We start from the raw sequence: 20,978 nt of genomic DNA, 5'->3' as shown, positions 1-20,978 counted from the left end.
TACTGCGACATGAAGGATCAAATTGATGTGTAGACCAAAAGATGAAGGATCACATTGATTGATTTCAGAGTTTGAGGATTAAAATGAGGACTTTTCAAAAGTTCGGGAACCACTTGGGAAATTTGCTCAATAAGGCACTTGGGACTCCACATTAGACCTAGTGGGTGATAATAGCGACACTCATAAAAATTCAAAGAAAAATATAAAGAAAGAAAATAAATCATGTATATTTTGTTGGCCACAATGAAATTAATTAGCCCCTTTATTTGAATGTCCATAATCCTTGTGCTGAAAGCTAACACTTGTATTGACAAAAACAAGAAGTATAAACAGGAGCTCCAACACTATAACAGTATCCCATTCCTTGTTGGGGTCCAGGATATTTGGCAGCACACTGTGAGTTGCAGTCCTTCTCAGAGCACCTCTCACCCCATATTCCCAAGCTTAATTTGCAAGTTTTTGAGTATGGCGGTGGGACTGGAGGTCCACAGTCGAAGTAGCATCTACAAACTGGGATGTTGTTCAAAACGCAGGCAGCCTTCGCCCCAGGATGTGCAGATGCGCACCTTGAACTGCAGTCATCACCACATGTACCTACGTCTTCTGTGCAAACGTCACCTTTCACCATGGGCATTAGGGTCCCTATAAAACATCAGCTTAGATTAGGTAGTATTAATTATTTAATATCAATGCTAAATGAAAACCAATTTTTTTTTTTTTTTTTTTTATAAATAAGAAGAAGAATTAACAGATAAAAACAATTGTTGGAGTGCAAACAGGAAAAAGAGAGTGGAAAAATCTCTACGCTTAATTAGTTAGCTTTTATTGATCCCCAAAGTAAAATTTCAACATACACATTTGTAAAAAATCATGCAAGCCCAAATGAAAAAATATACCTGCAGTGAAGACAAGGAGAACAATGATGATGCAAGAAGATCGAGAGAGAGTAGCCATCTTCATAAAATTCCTGTGTCGGAGTGTTTACTGTGTGATTCTCATCCTTTCTATCTAACTATTTATAAAGAAAAAGAAAATTTTGGGAATTTTTTTCCATGATGAAGAGAGTGTCATAATTAATTAAGAAATAATAAATGTGATCATGGTTCTAATGGAAAATCCCTTACTCAATAATTGTGTCATATTTTAAAATTTATGCCATTTTGATATTATAGATTGATATTTTTTACCATTTAGATATTATATATAGACATTTTTTATCATTTAAGACGTTGGTCCATTCCCTCTCTTTCCAAGTTCCAAAAAGAAATGCTCATACTATTACCTTTTTTCTTAAAATTTCATTATGGGAATTTTGCACATATACCATCTGGATTATTAGGGGTGTGTTGAAAAAATTTAGTTTTTTGCACCAAAAATGAAGTTTAGGTGGTAAATTGCTAAATTGTTTTCTTCAAGGACTAAAATATCGAGAATATCGAAGAAATATCATCGATATTATTGTTTTTTCGAGTTTAGGATATTTTAGAACATATATATACATATATATATATATCGTATAATTATTGATAATATTGATGTCGATAATTTCTCACACCCTTCAACAACATTTGACCAAAATATTACAATAATATTGCTATAATATTGAAAATATCGAGATGATGAAGAAACGTGCTTTGGATTCATCTGAAGATAAGGGAGAGGGCAACACATGATGAAGGTTATGGATTCCGGTAATTGTATGAATAGGATTGAGAAATCTTCGTTGGATTCTAGATTCTAGCTAGTATTCTATGCAGTGATTCCTAGTTCAAATTAGTATGCTAGTGGAGTTTTTGTATGGTGATAAATCTTACTATCTATAAATTGAGATGAACTCGTCACTGGCAATGTGTTTAGTTGGATATTTTCTATGCTATAAAGTCATGCTAGTTTGTGTCCATGAAATGGCCTGTACAAATTGAAAGTAGCATAATATGTTTTCTCGTACTAATCATAGTTCTACAAGCACTCCAGAAAGGTTTTCATATACGTTTCCGAGGTGTAAGATGATTATTTTAGAGTGTCGATAAGAGAGAACTCATTGCACATAGGGTGGCACCATAGTAGAAAAGTGGCCCAAACACACCCCACCCAAAAAAAACTCCGCGTAGGAGACAATTTTATATCTTCTTAAATAATTTAAAATTCATTCATAAATTTTCATTTTCAATGTCTAGAGGCCAAGGAAGCCAGGCTTTGGAGCCAATTTTGTAATATAGGCATGATCAGATTGGCCAACAATGATCGATCTTTGAATTCTTTTTCTAATTTACTTTAATTTTAAATGTTTATAAAAGAAAATATAAAATAATATATAGAATAATCTTGAGATTCAAATATCATCGAAATGACCTCCCAATGTTTAAGAATGGAATTGCTCAAATTTGGTCATATTATTCGATTTGTTATACCATTAGGGTCTCCTCCAAATATTTTTTTCAACAATCGAAATAATTTATTTTTTAAGTCTACATTCATAGATCATCTTTACAAAAAATTAGATAAATCAAAAAAAGTTTAAATATTCAATTGTGTCATACAAAATCAATGAACACGGTGTTTCAAGAAAATACTAAAATTTCAATTATTCAATTAAGTGGTCAAATGATATCGGATTCAAGTGATTTTTTGTAGAGATGATCTTTGAATGAGTGTCTACAAAATAGACAATTTGGATTAGTGAAATATAATATGGAGTGGGCCCTACGAAGGTATCTCTCAAATAAACTTATTTGAAGAATCCCTCAATGGAAGTTCTCGGTGTGTCTATATATACATATATATATAATGGAAGCTCTTGGTGTATATATATATATATATATATATATATCTGCATGTGTGTGTGGATATTTTTCACTTTGCTACCACAAAGTTGCCGAATTTCAAGTTTTACTCTTTTAAAGTTAATTTCTTCACATTTTCGTACACAAATATTTGTTTCACTACCACGAAGTCCTAGCTAATTTCTTCTTGGGGCCCCCCTTGCCCCAGCCCTAGCTAACTAATGGAACTGCTCTTATAATAACAAATTAAAATTATTATGAAATTATTTACAGTAACACGTAAGAGATGATGGAATCCAACACAAGACCTCATATACAAGAATAAATGCTATTAACCACGCCATATCCACATTATCATTCAATGAATTTTAAAATTTTGCTGAGTTTGTTGATTCTTATATTGACATTTATAGTCGTCACATTGATTTTGATTGAATTCTTTGTGGATTTGTTGGACTTCTACCACCAAGTTCAATGAATTTTTATAGACTTCAAATGACTTTCATAGACTTTTGAGTGGTCCATTTAAAAATGAGAATTTGTGCATAAAAATATGGGAAATGCTAGCAACCTTCTCTCTAATCTTCTTCTTTGGACCTTCTCCATTTTCCTCATGACATTTGTCATTCTCATTACACTTAAAACAATGTCATTAATGCATTATACAAGCTAACTTTTGTTTCCCAAATTTACCCTATTCAATTAATTTTTATTTTTTTTTAAAAACAACTCTCTTACCATCTTAATAAAAAAAATTATTTTTATTTATAACATAAGTTATTTTTTTGAAAGAAAATGTCTGCTTTCCTCTCTTTTTTAACACAAAAGAATTTTCTATTTTCTATTTTCTATATAAAAAAGACGTCATTCACATTTTTAAGCACCCCAATGGTATAGAGTTTACAGACTAAATTTTTTTTTTAATAAAGAAAATTTCTTAATTGCATTTTCTTATACTACTAAATAAACCAAAATATCCCCTAACAACATAGGTTGAGATAAAATATATAGAAGGAAAATCATCAAAATCGAATTCAATATGAAAATAAATAAATAAATTACAGTTTAGATTAACAAAAGAAAAACAAAAGAGTGGTTTGCATCTATATTGTACAAACGGCTATAATATGTTGCTATACTCTATTTTTAATGGTCACGAAGAAAAACATTTATAACAACCCAAGGCAAAAAGGCTTAGAGGAGAGCCAAAACCTGTACAAAAAAGAAGCAAAGACCCAAAAATAACTGACGTTAAATTTTTATTTTTTTATTTTTTAAACTTTTTATTAAGATGGTAAGAAAGTTGTCAAAAAAAAAAATTTAGATCAATTGAATAGGGTAAATTTGGAAAGCAAAAGTTAGCTTGTATAATGCATTAATGACATTGTTTTTAGTGTAATAAGAATGACACATGTCATGAGGAAAAGGGAGAAGATACAAAGGAGAAGGTTAGAGAGAATGTTGCTAGCATTCCCCTAAAAATATAACAACGAAACACATTGTAAAAGATAAATTCCAAAAGAATCTATTATCTTAACATACTATTCATAAATATTTGTTAAATATTCTTTTTTGGCAAGTTACGTGCTTCCTTTTGTACTTTCCATAAACCCGTTGCATTTGTATGTGAAGTAGTTTGGGGAAAGAATTGGTTCGAAAATCGAGAGTCTCGCGTCGCCAACCAAACCGACCAAGTCAGTTGTCCAAAATCCCAAACCGGCACCGACCAAATTGGTTTGCCACGACTTGGTTTCAATCGATTCAGTGCAATTAATCTGGCATACACAATGCTTAGAGTCAAATTCCTTTGTAGCACTAAGATAGGAAGAAGAAGAGAAGACACTGGGTTATCGATGGAGTAAGGAATAGAAATTCATATATATAGTCTCCTTTTATTGAGGGATTTCTCAAATGATTTTATTTGAGAGACACCTTTAGGGTGTTTTACGAATTTTTTTCCAATGATTCAAACCATCTGTTTTTTAAGTCTACATTCATAGATCATCCTTGCAAAAAATTAGACAAATCGGAAACCATTTCAACATCCAATAGTATCCTACAAAATCAATGAACAAAGTGTTTCAAGAAAGTGCTAAAATTTAAATAACTCAATTGAGTGGTTAAATGATATTGGATTCAAGTGATTTTTTTGTGAAGATGATCCTTGAATAATTTCTAAAAAAACAGACGGTTTGGATTAGTGAAATACAATGCGAAGTGAGCCCTACAAGTATGTCTCTCAAATAAACTTATTTGAGAGATCCTTCTATGAAAGCTTTATATATATATATATATATAAAACTTTTACTTAACCCTTTAGTCAAAATTTACGACTATTCACTTCAACTAAACCGATATAACTTTTCAATCAAAGGGTGCTAGTTGGATTGACTTATTCCTTTGACATGCTTCCAAGTGGTCTTGGGTTCAAGCCTCTATGATATATGTGTGTGTAAGTTTCCCCTCTCTCTCTCTTCCTAACTTTGACAACAACAACAAAAAAAAAAAAAATAAGAAAACCAACATAACATTTCACAATAATTTTTTAAGAATAATTATAAATAAATTTCAAATTCAGAATAAATAAATAATTATAAATAGCAGAAATATCCAACAGGTGCCAACAAGTAGTGAATGGTAATATTTTGTTGGCGACAATGAAATCAATCAAGCTGCTGAAAGCTAACACTTGTATTGACAAAAACAAGAAGTATAAAAAGGAGCTCCAACGCTATAACAGTACCCCATTCCTTGTTGGGGTCCAGGATATTTAGCAGCACACTCTGAGTTGCAGTCCTCGTCAGAGCAGTTTTCTCCCCATATTCCCAAACTCAGTTTGCAAGTTTTTGAGTATGGCGGTGGAGTTGGAGGTGGACAGTCGAAGTAGCATCTGCAAACTGGGGTGGTGTTGTTCAAATCGCAACCGGCCTTAGCCCCAGTATGTGCAGATGTGCACCTTGAATTGCAGCCATCATCGCATGCACCCAAATCTTCTGTGCAAATGTCACCTTTCACTATAGGCATCAGGGTCCCTAATACCATCATCCTAGATGAATTAGTTCGTAGAATTTTACTCTCAATGGCAAATGAAAAACAAGCAAACAAATAAACAAAAGAATTGACTCATAAAATAAACAACAAACAATTTGGATCGTCAAGCCACATAGTAGAAGGCAAGACACCCATACTCTTGTTCGTTGATTTGGGGTGATTTTCAATCGAGTAAACAAAAGAAGAATCAAAGCATGAAAATAAAAGTTGGAAGTGCAAACATATAAAAAAAGACAGCAAAACTTCCATATACACATGCACAAATTATGCAAGCCCAACTGATAAAATATACCTGCAGTGAATACAAGGAGGACAATGATGATGTGAGAAGCAGCCATCTTCGTGTCTGTAGCTGTGGGGTTCACATGTTTGGTATTTAATTATTTATAGAGAATGACAGAATTTTGGGGGATTATTTTCTGTGAAGAGTGTCATAATGAATTAAGAAATTTTGACCCAAAAAAAATAATTTTGAATTAAGAAATAATAAATGTGATTCTGGTTTTAATGGAAAATCCCTTAATCTATAATTTTGTTCATATTATATCGTGTCAATTCTGAGGAAGAATATCTGTGGTAATAATTTATGCCATTCAGATCTTATATTTTGTTTTATTACCATTTTAAAAAGCTCCTCTCCTTTCCCCCTCCCCAAAGGAACGAAAAAAAAAAAAAGACTAAAAATTGGATGAGATCTTATCTCTTAATCGTTGGATCAAACTAATAGTTAAGAAATAGGGCATCATCTGATAAGACCCTCACTATAGAATGACTTCTATACTCTTTGCCTTGGGCCTTATTTTGCAATCCTACTGCCCTGCATAGTTGAGTTGCAGGCTATGACCCAAACTCATCCATCCATGATCCTTAAAATTCTGAAGTCTAGCCCCAAACCTCAATCACCAAATGAACTCGATCCTCGGGCCTTGAGCCCAAGAATCATAAGCTCGAACTGTTGACCTGAGACTTGTATAGTTATTGTGAACTTGGTAGTATAATTACAATGAGAAATTTACATAAATACCATTTGAACTTTTAGGTATATGTGCTTTATTACCATCTGAACTTTGTAAAGTATTGTAGTCCAACACCTATGTCTAACTCCGTTAAAATTTCCATTAAATTTAAAGAAACGGAATTTAAAAAATAAAATTAACCTAATTATACGCATTACCCTAAACCCTAAACCATTTCCCCCACCACACCCGACCACAAACACTCTGCTTTTGTCTCTTGGATTATCAAACCCCTTCTTCTCAAACCTTGAGATTATCTCTCCCACAAGTGCATGCTGAACTCCATCAGGTTTCACCATTTTGTATGTCTCATCAACTTGTTCCAATGAAGCAGCCAAGTGGGGAAGAAAGTTGCGAGGTTTGGTGAGGCTTTTAGCATGAGGATGAGATGGGAAATATGAGAAAACGGTTATTCATGTGGTGGTTGTAAGATAAGCTGCAGATTCTCTCAGCTGCTGAGCGTTGAAGGGTGAGGAAACACATGGACTTGCTCCGCCAAACACTGCCAGAGTCTCCATTCTGTCTCTGCTTTTATATCCTTTCTTTTTTATTTTTAAAACTATGTTTTTTAAAATTAGTTTTTTAGTGAACTGATGAAAATGACCTTCCACTTAACCGAAATTTTAACGGAATTAGATGTAGGTAGTGGATTGCAACACTCTACAAAGTTTAGGTACTTAAAAATAAAAAAATAAAAGTTCAAGTGGTAATGGCACACATGCCTAAAAATTGAGGTGGTATTTATGCAAATTTCCCAATTACAATTATAAAGGGTTACAATACTTCCATTTGTGTACTAAAATTATTTGAATTACAATTAACTAGGGAAATAATTTCTTAATACAGACCAATTAAGTTGATATATGTAGGCTAAAGCCATAGTACTTGGTAATTATATTATTTTGCACATATCTGTTCTTTATTTTTCATCTATATAACGTAGACAATATATATCTGGTCTTGGCACAAGTTATTTATATAATATCTTCGTAGAAATGCTTCTTGAAAGCATCCATATGCGCCACTTGTAGACACAAAGCCAGAACTATAGAACCATCTCCATTAGGACTTGGAAGGAGTAAGGAATCCCCATCAAAATCATGCGGTCCAGGACCCATATAAATTTCCTTTCCCCATCCAAAGTCAAGCCCATATATAGGCAGTGTCAACCAGCTCACAACCCCAAGATTAGGGTTTCCATAGAAAGGCCCTTGATCACTCCCTAGAGCATGAAGGTCTTGAAACCTAGTCAAGTCCGGCTGGTTTCGGAAGTGATCAATGGCAGACATCACATAATCATTCGTCACCTTCTCGATTGCCTCCTTTATTCTGCTCGACGCATACCCTAATGGCTTGGACACTAAGTCGCCAGCAAGACTTGTAGCAATCACATCAAATGTTGCATTTCCAAAGTATCCTTGGGGCAATGGGGGTTGCATACGACTCCTCGAATCGACGCAAACCCCCATCGCAGTAGGTTGTTCATTTCTGTGAACTCTAGCCTTAGACGCACATCTCCATATGTGCCCTGCCACGGTCTCATACCGTGTGTAAGCCCGCTTAGTGCCAGAATTCTTGTAATCATTCCCCTCGTTTGCCATTCGCTTAAGTTTCTCAACTTGTTGCTTGGTAAGCTTCAACATGGCCACAGTGGTCCTCTTCATCCTCTCCTCGATATTATCCGACTGGCCGAGCAAAAGGGGTGGATGGTCTAACTCTGAGTGGTCAAGCCCTAGAGTATTTCCAGCTGGGAGTGTTCGATCTTGAAATGCTTTTCGATCCAGAAATGGCATTACTCCAATTGGCTCACCCTTTGCAAGCCTAGCCCACTCAGAAATGAAATGCAATGCACTTTGCCCATCAACAACGGCATGTGAAATAGTCAAGCTAAGACTAAGACCACCACACTTGAACCTAGTCAATTGTACAAGCAATATAGGAAGTTCATGAATTGGGAGGGTGTAGTCTACAGTGGGGATAAGATAGTCATATTCTGGAGAAGGAGAGAAGTCACCAAAGTCATCGAGTTTTGAATCGGACTCAGCCTCAATGAACGGAACCCCCATGTCATTGCAATGGAGCTCGAGACGGCCACCGCCAATCCAACGCAATCGACCTGCCAGAGGATAGAATGGCACCAGTGCACGGCTTAATGAGTCTTTGAGGATGTTGGCTATAGTGTCAGGTTGTGCGGCAAAGGTTTGGTCTGGTTTGTAGAAGTAGATAGTGGGAACATGAGTTATGGTGCCAACTTGGTCCCATTCTGAGAGTGCTAGGGTACCTTGCAACGTTGGTGTAGAGGGTTTCAGTACATAGCAGCCTTTGATTTTCACCACCATTGTTTTGCTTTTTGAAAATTTGAGTGGCATGTACAGATATTCTTAGTGGATGTGGCAGACTATATGGTATTGGTTATTATAAGCCCGATTTATAACAAGAGAAAATTATGAAAAAAGAAGAGGTTTCATTTGGTTGCCGCAAATACTGTGAAGTAGGTGAAAATAGATTTCACATGAGTCTGGTAGTTCCCTTAAAAAGTGACAATTTCAGCTGATTTCATTTGGAATGCACTAAAGCACTTTGGGATGGGCTAACAAAAAAAAGTGCAACACGCAATAGTCACAAAAACTTAAGAATAACTAACTACAATCCGATTCTTTCTCTGCTTTCCAGAAACCTTTCACAAGTTTATGTCAAGACTATTAAGAGTATTATATCACACATCGAAAGATAGAAGCCTAACATAGTCTTTTTCAAGACTATTAACAATATATTCATCCATTGCTAACGTGATTTTGAGTTGGATTCTCACAATCTAATATGATATATATCATAGCCTGATTATCTGCGTGCTTGGCCCAACAGTGCATGTGCCCACACAATGGCGGAGCGAAAATATTTATAACTCTGTTTAGGACGTAAGATGCGCACGCAATATCATCTCTCCTATACTTACTTGATTGATCTTGTCATGTTTTGCGAAAGAGAGAGATTGATGAGTTGGTGGTTTTGAAGGTAGGTGTGGTGGCTTTGGTCCAAACCTTCCATCTGGCTAGAGGAGAAAATTTTCACTAAGTGTTGGAGTACAAGTCATCTAGTATAGTCTCTCTCCCACAATATCATCGCTTATATAAAGTTGCCCCCACTATAGTAACTAGCACAAACATTTCCTTTTGATAATAAAGGCTAAGGCATGATGAGGAGGGTCAGCTGAACCTTGTGATATCCATATGTTAGGCTTAAAAGAGCCTACACATGAGGAGGCGTGTTGAGAGAGTATCCTTTGTCGAAAAATAAAAGGCTAGTGTAAATGCTTAAAAGATCTTGGGACTCCGCACCAATTATCGATTAGTTATGGATTGGATATTGACATTCTAATAAAGATTAGACTGTGAGTAGAAGCGAGAATAAGATCTTAAAAATAGAATGAATTTGATTACTTGGTGGATTACTTTTTTATTACATTTTGATGGTTCAGTTAAACAAACTAGTAGATTTTGTTGAAAGTTGTGCTGACTTTGGTATCTCATTTTTATTACATTTTGATCACATGGTTAAGGGAGACTTATGCTCTGAAGATTTGGGAGCATGTGATAAAAGCTGCAAGAAAAGACGTAAGCCCCAGCATCCTCGTGGTTAAGGGGTTTGTGATAAAACCTCTGATCCTCCGTCATGCAATTGCTTCTACAAATGCTCTCAACCGCCACCAAAATACAAGACATGCAATCTGGGTATAGGTCCATGCAGCTTTGCCTGCAACTATCAATGTTGCAATTCGAATTGCACCATGAGATTTGCTGGACCTCTGAAAGGTTATGGATTTTGTTACAATATTATCTATCCTTATAATGAGTGTCTATGCGTATTCGGGTGCTAAGCTGAGGATGTGATACGTTGAATCGATTCAAGTTGAATTGAATTGGGATTCACACCTTGATTGGCAGTCAAGACAACCACCCAAAACCTCAGAGCATAAGTCTCCCTTTAACTTGTTGTCAAAAACTGCAAAAAGGCATATATAGCAATGGATTAATTAACTCTCTTCTTGCCTGGAAAATCCTTGCTTTATTATCTAAGTCCTTTATTAAAAATCCATACGCATTCTTCCATCTCATTTAGAGTCGTTTTATAATATTAAGAAAAGAAAAAGTTCAACATCAGGTCCTTGGGGTTAGCCCAAGTACTACTGGCGAGGGACGGCATCTGGGATAATGAGTTATGTTTAGGATATGTCAAGAGTTTGATTCTCTGGAACGTACCGAAGAGTAACGTTGAATCTCCATAATGAATTGGAATTAGCATTAACAAAGCCAAATGATAAATTGACCAGCACACAGTGGATTCAATTAAAAGAGAAAGTAGAGATTAGGGCAAGATTTAGGAACAATAAGTGTATATACACCTGTGGTTAACGCAAGGAGGAGAATGAAATAAGTGGTTGAGGAGGGCTTAGCCATCTTGGATAAATTACTGTCTTCTTTGGCTCTTTTTTGCTTTTCGTATGATTGTCACTTCTTGTAAAGCGTGTGTGTTTTTATAGAACCAAAGGCACCAAAACATCACGGTGACAGCCATAAAAAACGGATCTATATATAAACAAAATCCAAATTCTATGCCATATCTAGAGTGCTTCCATATGGTTAAATCTACTTTTCTCGTTTAAAAACCTGAAATGGTGTAGATTCTGTACATTTATCAGTGCATATTATAATTGGAAGAAAATCTGTATTTTTCTTGGGCAAAGCAGCAGAATTAGAAAATATATATATATATATATATATATATATCCACACAAACTAGTTTTTAGTTTAGTGACACTAACAGATCTCTTTTCAATATTGAAAGAGGTCCCGAGTTCGAATTTCTTTTTCATCACTGCAAGTCTCGTCTCCTCACAACACTATCACTATGGCAATTTGGTTGAAGCTAAAAAAGCAGGAGGTGATATTTGGGATATTCTTATGTGATTGTGATTGAACAAGCATAAACATACAAGCCTCATCTCTTATATATCGCTATGTATGTATAATATTTGGTTTTTTTTTTCTTCTGCAGAATTTTGTATTTCCATTACAATATTTATGGGTTCGATTTCTTTGAATTTTGCTTATCATATAATACAGTAGAGATTGATCGAGATTGAACGGCAATCATCATATGAATAAAATCAAAGCTAAGTAGCATGAAATCAAGAGGTTATTATATCAACTTCTCATGATTTTTAGTTGTTTTTATCAGTTTATATATTGGCTTCTGATTGTTTGCAGAGTGACCATATGCAGTCACTGGCGGATCTACATAGGCGCAAGGAGGTGCACTTGCACCTCCCCTTGCCGGAAAAACCATTGTAGGTGCTTCAAACTGCCCCTTTGCTTAACTGGTGTACAGATTACCTTATTTCCATTTTCAACATTTAATATAAATGTCTTTGTCATTTAAGTACCCCCCATTTGGATTTAAATAAAAATACTAGAAAATCAAATTCCTATCAAATCAAAATATGAAAAATCGGTTTTAGTGCAAAATACGATTTAGGCTAAAAATGATGGCTCATTAAGTCAATATATACTTCATACTAAAATCCCATAAAATCAAGTTTTCTTATTTAATGTGTAAGGAATAAAAGCCGCCAAAAATTATCTTGAGAAAATGATTATTCCGAAAAACTATTTTTCATACTTAATCAATTTTGCACTTCTGCTAAAAAATTTCTGGGTCCGCCACTGTATGCAGTGCAGTTTGTTGGTAGCCATATTATAAAGAAATCGAAGGGTGCCAGTTGGAGAAAATATCTCAATGTAAAGTAAATTAACAAGCATATCTCAATGTTCGAAAAATCACTAGGTGGTAGGCAGAGTCTAGGCCCTAGAGGAGTAATTGGGCCTAGGCAGGTGCCTAGGAGTTTCTTTTTTTATTTATTATATATAATTATTTAGTATTATATATTATAAATTTATACCAATATCATGCAAAATAACTGGATATATAAATTATAAAATACCATAATACATATATATTTAAAAAAAAATAGAATAATACTTATTTGTTATTTGTTACTTATATCGTTGCTTTAGTGATTTTATAATGCAAAAATCATTTAATAATGTTGTATTTTCTTAGGGCAATTCCCAATCAAAATAATATATCTAAATAGGGCTTTTTGGTTTTATTAGTGTTTTAAGCCCAGCCCAATTGAAAGCCAACATCCCTTTACCTATAAATGCAATTTTCCTTCTCAAACCCTAAGACTAACACGAGCTATCTCCTCTCTCTCTCTCTCTCTCTCTCTCTCTCATAGCATCATCATCATCTCATTTTTCTGAGTCAGACCCCAGACCGCCTAGGCGGCAGCCTAGCGCCTAGGCTCCGTAGGCCGATTTTTGGAACAATTGCTGGTTAAATGAGCAGGCAGTGTCAAACAAAATGCCTTGATAATAATGTTGAAATCATAGATTAACATGTGAATCTAAAATCATCAAAACAGGAGAAATAAAAGAGCCACTATAAAACCCTCTGGGCACCCTCCTAGGCGGCCGCCTAGCGCTCAGGCACCGCCTAGGCCGATTTTTCAAACACCAGCTAGTTAAATGAGCAGGCAGTTGAAACAAAATGCCTTGATAACAATGTTGAAGCCGTAGCTTAGCATGTTTGGTCAGCAGTGTCCTCCTGCTTAGGCCGATTTTTCGAACACTGCCTGAATTACATCAATGCTTTAACAGTTTATTAGCCATACCTACTTATGTTGTGTTTCTGAAACAACATGGTGATCAGTGGCAGAAAGACTGCCCTCTTTAGCCAACCTGGGAGACTTTTGAAGCTTTTCTCTTTTATAGCGGTGCCATGCTATTTGCAAAACACAAGCTGCCCTTGGTTCTCATCACTACAAACCAAAGCTGTTAGAGTTCCTCAGCTCCATGCTGAAAAGTCACCAGAATTTAGAGACCACGTGTTTCAAATCATTGACTTTAAGAGCAAACACTTCCACTTTCGTCTCAGCTTGGACTGTTTTGGTTGAGATGGGGAGGTTGGATAATGTAGGAGCCGGACAAGTCTTGAGCACCCAATCCGGAAGTTCTTCTCCATAGAAATCACCCTTTTCAAGAGAATTATAGCGCCTTCACCGCAAGTACTGCTGGAGTAAGCCAAGACCTTCCCACGCGTGATAAACAGCATCTCATCAAGTGGATCTTCTTTTCGAAATATATATGAAGCTATGCTCTATGTAAAGCACTGGCTTCAGATGCTCGCAGATTGCATCCAGCAGTCGTTTGTTCAAGTCAAATAAGTTCAGAAAAGCCTAGGCCTACCAAAATATCATCTCATCATCATCATGTACAAGACTTCTTGATAAACTTCAACAAGAATTATAGGGAGGGACAAATTCAACAAGTCTCACTTTGCTGAGTGGACCTGAGCAAAGATGCCGCTTTGTATCCCTCCGGTTTCTTGCCATTTTGTATTTCTCATATTGCCGTATCCGCTTCTTAAGCTTCGTGGAAGGGAATGGAAAGCCATCCACAATTCTATATATATCTTGCCCCTTGAATCTCATTTCCTCCAATCTTGCAGTTTTTTACTGCAAATATGTCTATTCCACAACAAAACACAGTTCATCATGTGATGTCCCAAAGGACTTCTTGTCAAAGAAGTCTAGTTTCTGAGTATTATCCAACAACAATGCATTTAGATGAATGGATATAAGATTTAGCAGCAGGGGAACCGAGAGCTCTGAAATAAACGTATTCATAACACCAACCCTGCATATTTTCAATAAGAAATGCAAATAATACCAAGCCAGAAATTGAAATCACAACTGAAAAGTAGATTTGCCACACATAGGTATTTGTTTTGAGGTTTTGACCAAGAGGGAGCTGCAAAATATGAAATTGAAATATAAAACAAGTTAATCCCCAAAGGGTAGTAAACAAGTGTGCAAGAAGAAAAATTCTACAAATGGGAATTGTAAGTTTTGTTCATTTACCCCATCATCCTCCCAATACCTAAAACAATACCGGCCAACAATTATTTTATATGATTTTGTTTAATTTGACAGAAAGTATTTACTACTTACACTTCAATGCAAGAGCATAGGATGGATCTAATGTGCACAAACCTCAGATTTTGTAGTCCCCCAACCAAAAGCAGTAAGAAATCTTTTGTACAGAATCCGCTGAATCAATGACACCATATTTGAGGGCATCCAAGTATATTCCAAAATCGAAGAGTGTGGAATTTGGTGTCTTTGCAGTTGCAGAGCAAGAGTCATTCACAAGAGTGATGGCTCCAAATGTGTCATCACAATATAATGAACAGTAATCACCAGCATGCTGCTTTTCTTTCTATAGAGAACAAGTACCAAAAGGCTCAAACAACCTGCACGGCCAGAGGAACCCTCGATGGTCACTTACTAACACTCTGGAAACAACACAAATTAATATGGATTAAAAGGGAACCAAGTTTATAAATTCCCTCTGTAAATACTCCTCATATTTAGTTTCTCAAGTTTCTTATATTTTGCCTGCAACCTTCTTAAAATGTGTGCATGTGTGAGAGTGTATCCACTATCAGCTTTGTTGCGAAATGCAAGTTAGCATCAGAAACTCTCCAGTGCCAAACACTAAATATTATATGTGGTTTCAAATTTGGTATTCTTGTCTCTTTTTTGTATTTGTGAGCAAGAATATGAGTGTCATTCTTGGCTCATTTGTATGAGATTCATTTGGGTTTGGATTATTGAGATTAGAAATTTTCTTCGTCATATTCACCAGGTCTTATTCCTCAAACAGACATGAAGGGAATCACACAAACTCTACCGTTGCACTTTCCAAACTTTAGGTTGCAGATTTATTAATCAAATTAAATTTGTAATTGAATATTTTGTTTGAGTGAGTAGGATTGAAGAAGCTAATAAGGACAAGAAAGTTACTATTGGCGGAACTACCCAACGACATCATTCTCAACATTCTCACGAGACTTCCCAGCAATCAATTTGTCGCATCCATTGTGTTTCCAAGTCATTTTTCAACCTAGTTGACTGCTCATTCTTTGCCACACTTCACACATCACGTTGCATCAACAACCCCGGTGTTGTTGAAGTACCTCAACTTATGCTTATTACTAGCTCTCGTACTCGACATGACAAATTCACCATGGTCTTCCAGTCATTGAAATACAGTGGAGACTACGTCTTAAAAGAAATCAAATATAGTTTTCTTGTCTCAAAGATTCTTAAGTCGTGGAAATCGTTTCGAGCTAGATTGTGTTTTTAGCAACTTTTTTTTTTCTTCTTCAAAAGTAGATTTGGATGCAAAGATCCATGCTTCATGGTTAACCCTCTTAGGATGGAAGTTCTAAAGTTTCCACTCATATTCGATGTTTGGTATGGTATGGGATTTGATAATATAAGCAACACCCTCAAGATTGTTTATGTTGCCAGAAATCATGAACTCAATTTTGAGGTGGCACGTTTATGTATTGGGCACAAGCTCGTCATGGAGTGAGATAGATTCAATTCCGTGTTGTGGTTTAAGCGATAAGAATGTATCTGCACATGGAGACATGCATTGGTTGGTTCGTGAAAATAAAGAAGAAAGCTTGCATAGAAATCATATAATTTCTTTTAATTTCAAGAAAGAGAAATTGAATTGGACACCTCATCCCAACTTGGATAGTTTTATGGCATGCATTTGCTTAATATAAGGGGGTGTTTGGCAATCGTGGATCTTTCTTTGTCATCATCACGGAGTATCAAGGGTGTTGAATTAATTATAGTAAAAAAGAGTGGATTTTAGTGTTTGGGCCTAAATTCGACACACCAAAGAGATCCAGAAACAGGCCCGTGGTGAAATACTTATCCAGTCCCAAAAAGACCCAAAGCTGTCATATTGGGCCTTTGAAAATCAGCCCACAAAATATTGTTTAAACTCAAGCCCAAGAGACTAAAGACACATTCACGTGGCTACCTCACCTCTCTGGAAAGTCAGCAAATCCAACTAGAGTTTTTATGTGAGAAGGGACGTTTCTGAAAACACTGCCGAGAAAGAAAAATCAAAGGGGCGTCTATGATCAGAGACTTTTTGCTCCAAAGCAACACACCGTCTTCTAAAAAGATTTCGCAAATCACGTTTTCAAGAGCAAGAGACAGGGAGTTGTTCAGAAAATACAAAAGAAAAATCAAAACCGCCATAGGATCAGCTCACACAGACGGTGGCATTAAAATAAAAAAACCGTCAGCCAGGAAACCAGGGAAGGGATCGCTATAGGAAATGACCACTGGGAGTCTATCTGCCATAATTGATAAAAATCTTTCCTGCTTTACGTTTTTTGAGAAATCTTTTGCCGCCCATTATTAAAATTTAAAACCACCTTCAAAAGGAGGGTCTCTTATAAAAACAGAAACAGGCAAGAAAGAAAAGGGACATTCTTTTCATCAATCAATCAAAAAATACAAACAGGAAAACAGCTCTAGATCAGAATTCCAAAGTTCAGACTTAGAAAATAAGTCCTCTGAAAGCGAGATCCCTCTCGTTACAAATTTGGTTCAGCAAAAGCCAAAACAAACACAGCTTGAGTTTTCACAAATATGAAAACCTCAACAAATTTTATAGCATAGTTCCAGCTTGTTAAATCCTCGAGAATAGCCACTTCTGTCCTTTCAAACTGAAGAAGTCGCAGTTCTGCCCGCTCGAAAAGTCTCCCAAGGCTTGAAGTAGATTAAAGCTCTGCCAAAATTGAACTTTGGTATCGATTTACAACTGAAGCCAAGCAGCTAAAGTTGTTGACAGTACAGTCCAGCATAGACATACCCAGTCCAGCCCGGATCAGAAGTTTCTACCCAGGCAGAAATGAGATTCCAGCCATCTTTTTGCCTTTCTAGAGTTGATTTCTCCATTCTTAATTTTGTAAAAGGCAGTTCTGCCTGAAACAGTACTTTATTATTATCTATTCTGGCCAGAACAACCATCTTGATACTGAGATAAATTGTGAAAGTCCTCACCAGTCTGAGGCAAGAAAAGAACTTACTTGGGAGGTATTCCTCACCCAAATTCACAATCGTTTGTTTTAGAAGTCAGTAACTTGAGGCGCAGGTTATCCACTCTAAAAATGAGTCTGCTAGAATTTACATTGCTAGCAGTGGCACGCTCGCACACCAAAGAAAGCTGACTTGTTGACCAACAAGTGGTCTCCAAGCTAGTGGGGAACTTCGCCCTTCCATATCAGGAGTTAAACACGAAAACGGGTGAACAATTTGGCACGCCCAGTGGGACTTCTCAGTATACAAACTCGGACAGAATCATTCACAGATTTACAAAAGCCGGAAGATCTAGTCAGAACCCACACCAGACATGGAGAAAAACAAGATGGTTCTCAGAGAAGGCCTCGAATCAGAAGAAAGCGACGCTAGGCAGTCTGCCCACGGCAGTACAGGAAGCAGACGTTCCAGGACTGGCTCCAAAAGGGTGAGTCAAATACAGGAGTCGGTACTCCGACAAGAGGTCACAGTACAAAGGAACCAGGACACTCTCGATAACATGACAGCCATGATGCAATGGCAGGTAAACAGACAGTTCCGGAAGGACCGAGAATCCGCCATGGCCAGAAATCCGAACCCAGATCCTGTAATCCAGCAGTTGGATCTTCCTTATGGCCCTCCGCCAGGACTAATATGGCCATACCAGGAAAATCCTCTAGTGGCACAGATAGCTGGAGTGCCAAGCCACACAGAAATTCAGGCTGGTCCGAGGGAGAGGGCCCTTCCTAATCAAGAACATCAGGCCCCAACCCAACCAGATAACCTGGCGCTGGCTCAGAACCAGCCAGGACCTCAGCTCAATTCACATCATGCAGCCCCGCATGATCAACCTTTGGCGCTTCTGCCTGAAGCACCGGCAGTATTGCCATATAGACCCAGAAGGATGGACCCTAATCCATTCCCTCCACCTGCAAGAGGGAGGAGAGGCCGAGGGGGAAACAACCTTTTTGCTAATCATGACAGGAATAGACCGGGGGCAAACTGGAGGAATCATCCAGAAGTCGAAGAGCAGGAAGAACACAGGGAGGAAGTTCCACCCAGACCACTCAGGGCAGAGCCCAGGTTTGATTACGTTCAGCCAGAACAGGGACAAATTGCTCCCCCAGTCAATGCTTTAAATGACGTAGGGGCATTGCGAAGAATGATCAGAGAGATCATGGAACCCGAGGCTAGAAGAGGGGAAAGGCCTACTTACAGAAAGCCATACCCAGCCTACATCGATCAAATACCGTTGTCTCCAGGTTTCAAAGTGCCAAACTTCACTTTGTTTAACGGGGAAGATCCCCATGCTTCCTCAGTCGAACACATAGGCAGGTTCTCCGTCCAATGCATAGCTATAGAAAACAACCCTCTACTGAAATTAAGGCTTTTTGGCAACTCTCTCTCTGGGCAAGCTTTTACCTGGTACACCAGCCTGCCAGCTAACTCTGTTCAAACCTGGGAACAGATGGAAAATGTCTTCCATGACTACTATTACAGGATTCAGCCAGAAGTCACCATCAGTGATCTAGCTGCCCTCAAGCAAAGTGAAGATGAACCGGCGCAAGATTTCATAACCAGATTCAGAAAGCTCAAGATGAAGTGCCGAATCCCAATGGAAGAAAGACACTTCATCCAGATGGCCCAAGCCGCCCTTAAAATTTCTCTCAGGAAAAGGTTCGACGGGATAGTGTTCGGAGATCTGGCAGAACTGGCTGATAAGGCATCCAAGTATGAAGAGCTACTCAGGGAAGAGCAGCAAAGGAGGAACTCCTCCAAAGGTACATACTACAAAACCCCTTCTTCTTCAATCCACCTGATCGAGGTGGAGTCACAAGAAGATACAGAGGAATCAGAGGAGAAAGAGGTTTCAGTGGCAGAAATGGCAAAACTGAAACATCCCATCAGTTGCAAAGCCCTCACAAAGCCACCCAAAGACCAAAAACCGCCACCATTCACAGGAGGATTCGTTCCAAACAAACCAACACAGAACAAGGTTTACTCTTTTGACTTAACCAAGGTCGATGCCTTGTTCGACGAAATGCTACTGCAGAAGGCAATAGAGACGCCTCACAGAATACCCAAGCCGGAAGAACTCAAAGGCAGACAGTACTGCAGGTGGCACAACTCTTGGAACCATTCTACCAATAGCTGTGTCGTTTTCAGGGACGTAGTACAAGAAGGAATAACGGCAGGAAGGTTGAAGCTGGCAGAAAAACCACCATCCGTCACAACGGATCCTTTTCCTCAACCGCAAGTCAATATGGTCAACTTAAATTGGCCATAACAGAGGAAAACCGACCCTATCACAGATGCTGGTTGCAGCAGAGGCAGAAGAATCATAAGGGAGACCAGTCAGATACCAAGAGCGACCATCTCGGCTGGGGTAGTGCTCTGCAGTAGGTGCAAGTGTGAAACAGAGCTAGAGGTGGTCCTAGACAAGAAAAATCAGCCCACACCTAGTGTCTTTGACAGAATTGGAACTATATCCCGAGACAAGACAAGGCAGAAAAGCTGTCTTAGGCCTGCACACTACGGCGAGAGGAGGATGGAGCAACCCAGGAAGGAAATACCAGTCAAGACGCCCGGAAACGAAAGACCCTTGGCAACGATCATAGAAGGGAGGTGGTATTCCGTAGGAAGAAGCGGTAGACCGACTCTGGAGCTGACCAGAACCCAGAAAAGAAGAATCCAGAGGCAATACTGCACATATCTTAAAAGCCAAGATAATACGCAGGTACGTTCACAACCCAGTTCTGCCAGGAAAGGAAAGAATCCTGAAACACTTCCCCAGACAGAACAGGAAGCTTGCCAGTCAAGGGAATTGCTGAAAACAGAGCCACCAGCCAGGTCTCCTATCCATATAGCCTCGTCGTCCGGCAGCCATCCTGACACCACGCAGACACCAGAGAAATCCGGGTCTGCCCCATTACAAAAAGAAGACGACTACGCTGAGGAATATGAAGAAGAGCAATTAGACTATGAACCTTCTGCGGATGATCAGAAAGAGCCTCTCGAACTAACAGAACAGGATGACTGGACGGAAGAATATGGGGAAGAATTAATGGAATTTGGTGAAGAATTGGACCCAGAAACAGAAGCTTTTGGCGCAGAATT

The 20,978-nt window shown here is 37.7% G+C and overlaps 2 protein-coding genes across 2 annotated transcripts; both read right to left on the bottom strand.

The window, feature by feature from the left end:
* On the bottom strand, positions 296 to 960 carry LOC18779703 (defensin-like protein 182). The gene is made up of 2 exons (XM_007212948.2): positions 897 to 960; positions 296 to 642 (listed from the first exon to the last, which is right to left on the bottom strand). The coding sequence occupies exons 1-2, from the start codon at positions 958 to 960 to the stop codon at positions 296 to 298; spliced, it is 411 nt and encodes a 136-aa protein (XP_007213010.2).
* On the bottom strand, positions 7,822 to 9,216 carry LOC18779361 (spermidine hydroxycinnamoyl transferase). The gene has a single exon (XM_007211558.2). The coding sequence runs from the start codon at positions 9,187 to 9,189 to the stop codon at positions 7,825 to 7,827; it is 1,365 nt and encodes a 454-aa protein (XP_007211620.1). The 5' UTR covers positions 9,190 to 9,216; the 3' UTR covers positions 7,822 to 7,824.

Source organism: Prunus persica, chromosome G1 (assembly GCF_000346465.2).
Source record: "Prunus persica cultivar Lovell chromosome G1, Prunus_persica_NCBIv2, whole genome shotgun sequence".
NCBI classification, from domain to species: Eukaryota; Viridiplantae; Streptophyta; class Magnoliopsida; order Rosales; family Rosaceae; genus Prunus; species Prunus persica.
This window is presented reverse-complemented; position numbering and strand designations above follow the sequence as displayed.

Excerpts from the sequence above, each read along its gene's own strand:
- LOC18779361 (XM_007211558.2), bottom strand. The coding sequence starts at position 9,189 with ATGGTGGTGAAAATCAAAGGCTGCTATGTACTGAAACCCTCTACACCA.
- LOC18779703 (XM_007212948.2), bottom strand. The coding sequence starts at position 960 with ATGAAGATGGCTACTCTCTCTCGATCTTCTTGCATCATCATTGTTCTC. Across the intron at positions 643-896 it reads TCTCCTTGTCTTCACTGCAG|GGACCCTAATGCCCATGGTG; the intron begins GTATATTTTTTC and ends GATGTTTTATAG.